At 34.1% G+C, this 12898-nt stretch overlaps 1 protein-coding gene across 2 annotated transcripts in view; it reads left to right on the top strand.

Moving 5' to 3' along the window:
• LOC150099119 (heterogeneous nuclear ribonucleoprotein F-like) overlaps positions 1 to 12898 on the top strand; it is a 183658-nt gene that overhangs the window by 85522 nt on the left and 85238 nt on the right. For both annotated transcript variants that reach the window (XM_090404511.1, XM_090404510.1), the window contains exon 5: positions 12454 to 12592. In XM_090404511.1, the coding sequence (XP_090260637.1) occupies positions 12454 to 12592 (139 nt within the window). The remainder of the gene's footprint in view (positions 1 to 12453; positions 12593 to 12898) is intronic.

Raw genomic sequence — 12898 nt, 5'->3', positions numbered from 1 at the left:
AAGCAGTAAGAAAAGTCTCATTAACTATGTTATTGTTGATAGTGATGTTTTCATCTGGGCAAGACATTAGAGTGTTTAGAGGATTGAAATTGGAAGTGATGACCATTTAGTCCTGAGCAGGATAAAATTGAAATTCATATTGAAAAGAAGAACATGTGAAAAAGTTTTAAAGTGAATAAAAGTTGAGGAGCTCTCAGATGTGAACTGTAGATTAAAATACATAAAAATTATTCAAGAAAAAATGCAAGAGTTTGAAAACAGGAACCAAATGTTAGAGGTTTCAGTTTGAAAAAAACATTGATTGATTCAGCCAGAGAGGCATGCGGTGAGGTTGGCTGCAAGGATAGCAAAATCAGAACTCCATAGTGGACACAGGCAGTTAAAGAAGCAGTGAAGGAAAAGAAGAAAGCATATCAAACGTTCTTGGCAAATAAGTCGGCTTGTGCTCTTAGAGAATGCAGAGACAAATGTAAGAAAGCTAAACACTCTGTAAAACTAACCAAATAAAAGTCATGGAAAGACTTTAGTAAGAACATAGAAAATAAATATGAAGAAGATGGCAAGATATTCTGGAGGCTGTTGAAGAAGGAATGAGTGCTGTAAAAGGAATTAGAGATTATAAAGGTGACATGAAAAGTGGAGAAAAAGATATCCTTGATATATGCAGTAATTACTTTGAAATATTGCTAAATGAAATGAAACAATCACTGACAGCACAGTGGTATAAAACACTGACCAGGCTTGCAAATCAGGAATACATATCTATACTTGAAGTAGAAAAAGCCATTGAAATCTGAAATGTGGAAAGGCAGCTTGAGTAGATAATATTCGACTTAAAATGCTCAAGTATGGAGATGTAAATGTCTTACAGTGTTTTACACTGTATAGTTCAGAAAGCCTTGACAGACAGATGAATTCCAGTTGATTTTAGTAGAGCTCTCATAGTACCCATATATAAAAATGGAAATAAAACTGAATGTGAGAGTTACAGAGCTATTTCTTTACTGAGTTTTCCTGGTAAGATTTATGCAAGTATACTTGAGAAGGATTGTGCAAGGGAAGCTTGGTGAAGAACAAGCTGGATTTGGGTCAAATAGTAGAGGCTGTCAGATCAGATTTTCACTTTACAACAAATAGTTGAGAAATCATGGCAACATAACAAAGATCTGTGTTTAAGTTTTGTAGATCTACAAAATGCATATGACATGGTGCCAAGAGAGAAGCTATTCAAAGTGCTACAGTTATTTGATGTCAGTGGAGCATTATATCAAGCAATACTTAGTCTTATTTCAGTTGTAAGTCAACAGTTAGAATTGAAGGAAATACAGAAAGATGGTTTAATGTTAAATCTGTTGTCAGACAAGGATGTACATTGCCCCCTTTGTTATTCATTATCTTTTTGGATCACATTATTTAGGGATGAACGAAAGTGGTATTAAACCTGATATCAAAATTGGAGATGTTAATGTTAGCTCTTTGCTTGCCACTGAACCTCCAACATTTGGTTCCTGTTTTCAAATTCTTGCATTTTTTTCTTGAATAATTTTTGTGTATTTTAATCTACAGTTCACATCTGAGAGCTGCTCAACTTTTATTCACTTTAAAATTTTCTCACATGTTCTTCTTTTCAATGTGAATTTCAAGTTTATCTGCTCAGGACTAAATGGTGATCACTTCCAATTTCAATGAATAATTGTTGTAACAGATATGGTATAATGGTCATCAATAATGAGTCAATGAAAATAGGCAGAAACATTGAAAATATCGACTGTATTATGAATGGAGAACCTATAGAACAAGTAAAACATTTAAGCTACTTAGGCATGAGAAAGAAGATGGCGATGGTTTGTCCATGTGACCAGAATGGGAACAGAAAGACTACCATCTAAAGCCCTGAATACAATGATGGAAGGTAAAAGATCCAAAGGACGGCCCAGAATTAGATGAACAGACAGAATCAAAGAGGACCTGAAACCCAAATCACAACAAGTGACACTAAATTGGAAAGAGTTCATTCGGCCTCATCATCATCCACATAGATGGTGGAAGATAGAAGAAGAAGGCATGATTTTTAGTGAAGATGGAAATAGACAACAGAATCAAATGCTGGGATGCAGGAAGTCAACTGAATAAATTTATATGGAATAAGAGAGAAATTAGTCAAAACACTAAATTAGTTGTATACAAGACAGTGTTCATTCTAATTTTAATTTATTGATCTGAGAGCTTGGTTAGAAATAAAATAATTGACCAATGGCTAGAGACCACAGATTAGCTGAAAATTTAATTTGATGTTTAACAGTTCACTGGAACAAAACATCTATAAGAGATCTGAAAAACATCAAGGGTATGAACATCAATGACAATATCATATTGTCATTCATGAGGATATTAGGAAAGAACTAGAAATTGGTAACATCAAGGAATCTGTTAGCAGAGCTGATCTCAGGTGGTATAGTCACTTAAACAGATGGGCGAAGAAAGATTAGCAAAACAAGTGTTCTCGGCCAGGTTGGCAGCAAAATGACCCAGAGGAAGACCAAGATAAAGGTGGATTGATACAGTACAAAGTGCCTTAGACGATACAAATATAAGATCTGATAATGTTGAAGCCTTGACAGGTAACAGATTGATTTGGAGAAAATTGTAGATAGGAAGTTAGTAATGATGTAAATTTTTCATGTAGTACTATCATATCCTGTACACCCCAGTGTATATGTCAGAAATTTGATGAATGATTTCTTTTCCTATCCATAGGCTCTCCAGGTGGTTTTCTCTAATCTCTCCTCATATTTAGCATGCTAGAAACTTGATGACCACATTAGTCACTCTTATCTGGATTCTTTTAAGTATAATGTATTCTTTGAGAACAATATTGTGAAATATCTGCTGAATAAGTTATGTGTCCTGATTATGATCTTAGAGGAACTATTGTTATCTAGATCCATTCCAGTATATTTGGATACTTCGAAAACCAGACAACCAAATTTCTGCACAGTAATCCATTTCTGATTAAGATCCTATACAATAAAATCATAATACATGTCAGTTTCCCCTCTTTGCTGTAATCTTTTTAGGTAGCCTCCGAAATAAATTTCAGATCTATTGATGATATCTATTTATGTATTGGTGTATAACATAGTGCATCCACTGCATTGTATGAAGAGATACAAATGCATGAGAAGGAGGTTCTATAGCAAGTTGTATAGCCTGGATAAGAATTTGGCAATTGGGTTAGAGGGAATATCATCATTATCAAATTCCTGCCATGTACCCTCAAGGGGTGTACAGGATATGATAGTACTACATGAAAAAAATTACATCATTACTAGCTTCCTATCTACAATTTTCCTCCAAATCAGTCTGTTTACTTGTCAAGACTCCAACATTATCAGATCTTATGTTTCTATCGTCTAAGGCACTTTGTACCGTATCAATCCACCTTCCTCTGGGTCGTTTTGCTGCCAGCCTGGCAGAGAACACTTGTTTTGCTATTCTTTCTTCCCCCATTCTGTTTAATGACCATACCACCTGAGATTATGTCTGCTAATGCATTCCTGGATGCTGACAATGTCAAGTTCTTTCCTTATATTCGCGTTTTTAATATGATATTGCCATTGATGCCATCTGTTCACGCCTCTAATCTTTCTCAGGACTCTCATATCTGCAGTCTCTAGTTTTTGGTCAAGTGTTTTACTTCTGACCCAGCTCTGAGATCCATAAGTTAAAACTGGTTTCAGCACCATCTTGTATACAGCTAATTTAGTGTTCCGACTAATTTCTCTCTTATTCCATACAAATTTATTCGATTGACTTCCTACTATACCAGCTTTATTGATTCTGTTGTCTATTTCCATATTTAATTTACCATCTTCACTAAAAATCGTGCCTAAGTTTTACTTGTTCCACAGGTTCTCCGTTCACAATGCAGTTGACATTTTCAACGATTCTGCCTATTTTAATTGTCTTTGCCTTTTTTATTGCCGACCTCCATACCACATCTATTACAACAGTTATTCAATTTAGTCAAGGAATCTTGCAGACTCGTAGTGGATTTATTGATAAGTATAACATCATCCGCGCAAAGAGCTGACATTAACATCTCCAATTTTGATATCATGTTTAATACCACTTTCCTTCATAATGTGATCCATATAGATAATGAATAACAGAGGGGATAATATATATCCTTGTCTCACACTAGATTTAACATTAAACCATCTTTCTGTACTTTCTTCAATTCAAACTGCTGACTTACAACCCAAATAAAGACTAAGTATTGCTTGATATAATGCCCAATTGACACCATATAACTGTAGCGTATTGAATAGCTTCTCTCTTGGCACCTTGTAATATTCCTTTTCCAAATCAACAAAATTTAAATACAGATCTCTGTTATATTCCCATGCTTTCTGGACTATTTGTCATAAAGTGAAGCTGTGATCCTGACAGCCTCTATTTGGCCTGAATCCAGCATGTTCTTCACCAAGCTTTTCTTCTACAATTCTTAACTGTTTCTCAAGTATACTTGCATATATCTTACCAGGAACATCAGTAGGGAAATACCTCTGTAATTCTCACATTCAGTTTTATTTCCCTTTTTATATGGGTACTATTAGAGCTCTACTCCAATCATCGGGAATTCAACCCTCTGTCCAGGCTTTCTGAACTATGCAGTGCAGCCACTGTAAGACTCTTATACCACCATACTTCAGCATTTCTGGTCAAATATCATCTACTCCTGCTGCCTTTCCACATTTCAAGCCTTTGATGGCTTTTTTTTTTCTACTTCAAATATGGATATGTATTCCTGACTGCATGCCTGGTCAGTGGTGTTTACCACTGTGCTATCACTGCTTCTTTCATTTAGCAATTTCTCGAAGTAATTACTCCATACTTCAAGGATATCTTTTTCTCCTGTTTTCATGTCACCTTTATCATCTCCTTTTACAACACTCTTTCCTCCATTCCTAAGCTTCTTCAACAACCTCCAGAATATTTTGCCACCTTCTTGGTATTTATTTTCTATGTTCTTGCCAAAGTCCTCCCATGACTTTTGTTTTGCTAGTTTTTACACAGTGTTTAGCATTCTTGCATTTGTCTCTGTATTCTCTAAGAGCACAAGCTGACTTATTTGACAGGAACTTTTGATATGCTTTCTTCTTTTCCTTCACTGCCTCTTTAACTTCCTGTGTCCACCATGGAGTTCTGATTTTTCTATCCTTGAAGACAACCTCACCACATTCCTCGAAGAAAACCTGAATCAATCAAGGTTTACTCCAAGGCTTGCCAATGAATCTCTAAAGTTTTGTTCCTGTTCTCAAACTCTTTCATTTTTTCTTCAATAATCTTTGTGTATTTTAGTCTACAGCTCACATCTGAGAGCTGCTCAACTTTTATTCGCTTTAAAACTTTCCTACATGTTATTCTTTTCAATATGAAATTCAATTTTATCCTGCTCAAGACTAAATAGTGATCACTTCCAATTTCAAATCCTCTGTACACATCTGGTGCCCTGCACAAGGGAGAAAACATCACTATCAACAATAACATAGTCAATGAGACTTTTCTTTTTCCTAGCCTCTTCTCTCCATGTGAATTTGTGCACATTTTTATGTTGGAACATGGTGTTATAATAACCAGTCCATGTCCTGAGCAGAAATCCAACAGGTATTTGCCATTATTATTAGGTTTGCTCTTTTCTACAAATTTTCTCAAAATATTTTTGTATGTCTCACAATCATTTCCTACTCTGCTATTTAGATCCCCAACATGGATCAACTTTTCCTTTTTCATTGTGTCAGTTGCTTTTTCTAAAGCCTCAAAAAATTACTCCACTTCTACCTTAGTAGACCCTTGTGTGGGACCATAGGCACAAATAAGTCTCATTGTCCAGTTCCCCATTCTGATATTTGCCAACGGCACTCTACTCGAGACTGCCTGCTATTCAAGAAGATTAGCCTCGTATTTAGTGTTGAATACAATGGTTACTCCTTCTTTTCCTTGATTGTCATTGCCTGAATATAACATTTTGTATTTATTGCTCAGAAAGATCTCACCAGTTTTTGTCTTTTTTGTTTCAGTCATCCCTATTATGTCGATCTGGGACTTATCTAATTCCTCAGCTAGCTCCTTTTCTTTGCCATTCAGGCTTCTTATATTGATAGTACCGATCTTTAACTCTGGTGATGTTGAGTTGGGGTTTGTTTTCAGATTTGTTCCAGTAGCTGACTCTTCGCTGTTCGCCCTGGTTCCCTGGCGAAAACAACGTTGGCCTTGTTTAACCGGGCGACACCCTAGCCAGCATGATCAGCATATGTATTAAAATAATGTTCTTGCCAAACTGGTTAGGCAAACGAGTCTTAGGTCAGGAAAGATCCTGTAGAAATTTTTACCTACTGTTTATTTGTGGAGAGTTAAGTTTTTTGTTTAATTAGTATATTCTTGTCATCGAGTGTGCCAATTGTAAAAATTGGCTGTCAGTGGTATCAGATTTCTAAACTGAAATCTGGGCACTCAAGTAAGATCCTAGAACTTCTCATCTTAAAATCTGAAGAAAAATAAATAAATAAATAATAATAATAAAATAAAAAATAAGTTAAATCTCATCTTATCTTTGTCCAAAATATGCCAGCTAAAAAAGAATCATCTCTCTCTCTCTCTCTCTCTCTCTCAAAGTCAGTTGTACTTCAAATTAAATGTTGAATGAGGCAGTTTCTTAATCTCTTCAGCAGGAACAGTTCTTTTTTCTTAAAAACAGTTTTTCTCCACCAAAAATCTCGAAAAAAAGCTATTGATTTCTGGCTAGTTAATAATAAGTAATAAGAAAAGTTCAACCTTAGTACAATAAAATCCCTAATTTCAAACACTGACACAAACACAAGATTCCCTGACTAAATTGAACAATTATTGTAATAGATATTGTATGAAGGTCAACAATAGCAAGACAAAGAAAATAGGCAGAAGCACTGAAAATATCAACTGCATCGTGAATGTAGAAACTGTAGAACAAGTAAACATTTCAACTACTTAGGCAAGATTTTTAGTGAAGATGGTAAATTAAATATGGAAATAGACAACAGAATCATCAAAGCTGGTATGGTAGGAAGTCATTTGAATAAATTTATATGGAATAAGAGAGAAATTAGTCAAAACACTAAATTAGCTGTATAAAAGACAGTGTTCAAACCAATTTTAACTTATGGATCTGAGAGCTGGCTCAGAAGTAAAACACTGAATCAAAAACTAGAGACCGCATATATGAGAGTTCTGGGGAAGATAGGGCATGAACAGATGGCATCAATAATAATATCATATTAAAAAACGAGGATATTAGGAAAAAACTCGATCTTGTCAACATCCAGAAATGTGTTAGCAGAAATAATCTCAGGTGGTATGGTCACTTACACAGAATAGGAGAGAAAAGATTAGCAAAACAAGTATTCTCTGCCAAGTTGGCAGGAAAAAAGACCCATAGGAAGATCAGGATATAGATGGATTGATACGGTAAAAAGTGCCTTAAAAGATAAAAATATAATATTTGGTAATGTTGGAATCTTGACAGGTAACAGACTGATTTGGAGGAAAATTGTAGATAGGAAGTTATTAATATTGTAAATTTTTCATGTAGTACTATCATATCCTGTATACACCCCTTGAGGGTACATAGCAGGAATTTGATGATGATTACAAACACTATCTAGCACTCCTTTAAATGCCTACTAAAAAGGCTATGGTAAAAAAATGCTTTCTATTTGCTTTCATTCTTGTGATTCATAGTCTTTCAATCTTTTCTACTTCCTTTATCCCTAAGTAAGTCTTTCCCTTCTTCTTGTTCAAAAGATTTCCAATGGAAAATGATTGAACACTTAAAAATCAACTTGCTGTATCTGAAACAGCCATTAATATGTGATAAACATTTCTCCTTCTGTATGAAAAAGTGCCTTATCATGTTCCAAAATTTCCTTCCACAACTGTTATTCAGTTACCTCTGATTCGAAAAATCTTTCCATATCTCCACTATCTTTCTCATTTCAGCTGTTTAGCTGGTTACTTTTGTTCTTTACACTTGTGCAATATGAATTCTGATATGCTAACCACTCGGCCTGTTTGGCCGAGTGGTTAGCTGAAAATACTAGTGATAGTGGTGGGCGGTAGATGCCGTTGGTGTAGTTGTGGTTCATTGTAGTTGATGGATTGTGGGTGGTGGAGACTGATTTGTAGAGTAGATGCCCTCCCTCGATGAGTCTTTGGACTCCCTGGAGGTGTCAAGTAGTAGTAGTAATTATAATAGTATCCCAAATCTAAGAACAATATCCTAAGGTCAGGCATATTTCAAATTTATGACATGTTGAGCAGTAGAAAAATAGTGTTTTGAATGAGGAAAAAAAAAGACAGATTTTTAAAGGGTGAGACATATGAATGCTATATGTTTATGCAGGAATAAGCTAGACAACACTAGAAGAGAAAAGTGATCTTCAAATGAAATTAGAACATTATCAAAACTGAGAGGGAGTAAAGAGGATGTTTCTTTTGAGTATATGATAAATAATACCAAAATACTAGATCCTTTTCTTATGAAAATTACAACTCAGAATCTTAATTTTCTATGCTAAAATTTTAAGATTGTTATGTATATACTAGGGGGGGATCTGGTGCCTTTGCCCCCCCCCCCCCCAGTTGTGGACTGGTAGGCCAGTTTTCCTTGAATTTTGAAGGCCCGAAAGGTCCCCCCCCCCCTCTCCCCAGTTGCGGATTGGTAGACCAGTTCTCCTTCAATTCTGATGACTCGAAGGGGGGAAGGGATCTACCTACCCAGGCACCTATGCCGCCCAAACCCTGAGTTTAGTGCTGGTAGGCCGGTTCTTCTTGAATTTTGAAGACTCGACACTCAGTGTTGCCCAAGAATTTCAAAAAAAAAATAGCAAGACTGATTGACTTAATAGCAAGTCAATCAATCTTGCTATATAGAAAAAATAGCAAGTCTCTTTCCATCCAGTTTGCAAACTTAATACCTTCCTTATATCTCCTAAAGACAAATATCCTCCTCTTTCTTATAATACCAAAATTTAAGAAACCCTTTCTCTTGCAGCTTATGTTATTATTGAAAGATTGTTTGTTCTGCACAAATTTGTCTTGAACATCAGGAATACATTTCACTTAAAGAACCCAACAAATCGGTTTAGCAAGCCATGCGTTATCTACAAAACAAATTCACTGGAACAAAACCCAAGTGTTACACAAAAAAATGTGTCAAGCATACATTCACAACCCAAACTTGAACAAACACAATTGCCTAAAACTTTCTCAATTTTGGGAAGTTATACTGATTAATACTCACTGTTCATGTGTTCTTTAATTTGTGATTGTTATTTTATTTTGCATTGCTTCCTTTGATTGGAAAAGGGCTAAGTTCGATTCTGGTTGTGACAAGAAGAAGCTTTATATGGCTTTTTCAGTTGAAGGTGAGTTTGCCAATCTCATTCAGAGATAGCAGGGTTTTTTTCTCCCAGAAACTTGGGGTTTTAATTCTGTCTAGAGGCAAATTGGCCTTGACTAGTTTACAGAGAAAAAAAAATATTAGTGTTGGTGGGCAGTAGATGGCATCCTGTATAGATGATGGTAATAGTGGTTCTGTGTAGTTTGTGGATTATATTGTGGAGATTGGGATTTGTAGTATGACACCTCCAAGGACTTATCGAGGGAGGATATTCTCCTGCGGTCAATAGTGCACATAATATCATACATTTTTAGTTAAATTGTTTTTTGTTTTCCAATAATTGTATTGACAGTAGCTATGAAACTTAGCTGAAAATTTTACAAATAATGACATTTAAATTAACATTAGTGATTTATGTTATTAATATGTTGTTATGAATTCTTCCTCTTGTGTGTCTCAATTTTTATAACAAAAGAATGTATATTGATTCTCGCACTGCACTGTAAACCATTACCATTCTATCTAAACTGTATTGCTTCTAAGATATAAATCATTTTATTATTATTTTCTTTGTAAGAAATTAAGGTTAAAATGTTTTTAGCATAGATATTAATCGAGAATATCCACATGCTTTATCTAGCACATGCGTTGAGCAGGTGCAGTGCTGAATAGTGAGAAGACACTCAGTCTTCCCAGAAATGTTCTGAATAGAATATATAAAATATCGATAAAACTAACGCACATGCGCGTATACACACACACACATTGTACTGGTGGTATTTATGGCCAAAGAAAAATATATTTTGTTTTTGTTATGAAACTGTTGAAAATTTACTGAAATTGCATATCATTGGCCCAAGTACAAGGAAAACAATGCCTAGGGATTTTTTGGAAACGTTAAATGGCAAAATCAAGATTCACAAACAACCAGGCTGAATGACTTCTGCCTTATATGATCTATAATACACAATGCAACATTCCTGATATCATATGATCAATATAATGTATTTCAGGTCAGTTTAGCATTATGGATTGCTGTAGTAGATTTCTATTTCTTCAAATCCAATTCCATATGATAATTATGAGTAGAGATTGCAAAGTTTACATAATTATCAGATTGTAATTCAATTTTACTGAAAGTGACACCACATCCATTATTCATGAATGTGAACAATGCTGCTAATGTAATCATCAATTTTTTTATTATTAAATCTTTTAAGAGTGTGCTGATAATCATTGATAAGATTATGTAAAATGCTTGCAGGTTTGGCTCTTTCTCTTTAAAAAAAAAAAAGTGGACCAATTAGATTATTGGTAAAACTGATTTTAAGAAGGTGTTTTTTAATGAGATGTTCCCCATTGCTCTGCAAACTTCTACTCATAGAAGTTGTTGGTAGCTCAGCTCTATTAAGAGCCGAGTTACAATATCTGTTGTATGGTGTGCTCCTGGTAAAGTTCTGTATCTTCATGGAGGAAAGTGCTGATGATATGTACACTCATGCCATGAAAGAAATCTATTTATTTATTTTATTTATTTATTTTTTTTGGAGACATCTACTTCAGTTTTCTTTATTCTGTTTTTTCAAGATAAATTGCTTCTCTAAAGAATGATGACTGGGATGTTAAAGTAATTACCAATTGAGAATATCTTCTGAATCTGTGTAATTTCAAAATTCACAAATAACCAGGCTGGTTGACTTCAGCCTTACATGATCTATAATACACAATATAATATTCCTGATATCATATGGTCAGTATAATATATTTCAGGTCAGTTAGCATTAGTTCAACAGTTATGGTTATGCAAAGTACTGCCTATAAAATGACAATTTCTCCTGACAAAGAAACAGCAGAATTTAGATTTTGCAAATAATAGTGCATCCAATGAATAAATGTAGATGAAGTATTTTAACGTTGATAACATTGCATGCCATTAGGTCACTTTGTTTTTATATTTGTTGCACATAATTATTTTAAGAAATTACACCATTTTTTATAATATTGTTTCATTGCTATTGATATACAGTAATCCACTGTTTATCTGATCATTCTGATTATCAGAATGGCAAGTTCTGATAATTGAAGGGTCGGAAAAATGAAGTACAATTACATGATACTCTACGAAGTCAGTTGACATATGCAAGTGTTGGTAATTGAAGTGTTGATCTTAAGCCTGATAAACAGTACATTACTGTATTTTTGTGTATCTTATAATCATGGTGATTTTTGGTGTCTACACTTTTTGAGCATTTAATTTATTTAAGTTCAGCAATGTTATATTTACTTTTTATTTTATTTTTATTTTTTGTCGTTGAATTGATTTACCTTGAAATTACTGTTTGTTTCTTTAAATTGTTTCTTATGATATACAGTATAACCTTGGTAGTATGATACTTCACCGTGAATGAAAATTGGGTTATTATCTGCTGGAAACTAACCCATATAAAAACTATACCATAGAAGGAAGAAAGAATTTGAAAAGAGGTTGAGCTGTTGGTGGTGGTGGTGGGAGAGTCATACTACCGAAGTTTCCACTGTAATTAACTAATGTACTAATTTGAATTTTTTATTTTATTTATTTTTTTTTTTTTGTGAGATAGGTGTTTTATTAATGCATAATTATATTCCATTTGTCTCATCAGCCATTAAGGCAGATAATATTAATATTCTTTTCAATTTTTTGTTTTATCCCACTTTTATTCTGTTTGTTGTTCTTTTGATTGTTACTTGCATTTGTGTGACATGACCCACTGTACTATGAATTTTAGTATTACTTATAATGAAAGTATAGTTGGCCATGGGCAATGTTTTTGAAGCATTGACAGAGAATATAAATGCTCAAATAATTTTGTAGTTTATTATTTCCAAAAATTTAAATTTTGAAAACACATCTCTGTCGATGCTTTGAGTTATAATGGGAAATTAATACTTTTGATTTTTTTTTTAAAATTTATTTTATTTACTAAACTGGTGTGTTGTTTGTCATAATTTGTTGGGTTGGATTTCAATTAAAGGGTTGGAGATTGTACCGAATGGGATTACTCTACCTACCGACTACCAGGGGAGAAGCACTGGGGAAGCTTATGTGCAGTTTGCATCACGGGAAATAGCTGAAAAGGCGATGGGGAAACACAAGGAAAAAATTGGGCACAGGTGGGCTTGATTGGGTACCAGGCGGTATTGGTTCCGTCATATGGGCCTCATTTGCTGGTTTTTTTGTATTTTTCTCTAGCTTTAGTTATCTTATAGCTTATTTTCACTGGCATGTTTAATTTATACATAAATACGGAAAATTCTAAAATAAAAATATTTTATTAAAGATAAAATTTTGCAAAGGGGATTATAAAGAATAATTTACAGTCAAATATTTTGTTTTAAAATGAGTCAAATTTTAATTGATGTTAAAATTTAATGGATACATAACAATCAAGATTTAACGTAATTATTTTTTTCATGTTG

Source organism: Typopeltis vanoorti, chromosome 14 (genome assembly GCF_054136105.1).
Source record: "Typopeltis vanoorti isolate ZY-2024b chromosome 14, IOZ_Tvanoo_1.0, whole genome shotgun sequence".
In the NCBI taxonomy this organism is placed as follows: Eukaryota; Metazoa; Arthropoda; class Arachnida; order Uropygi; family Thelyphonidae; genus Typopeltis; species Typopeltis vanoorti.
This window is presented reverse-complemented; position numbering and strand designations above follow the sequence as displayed.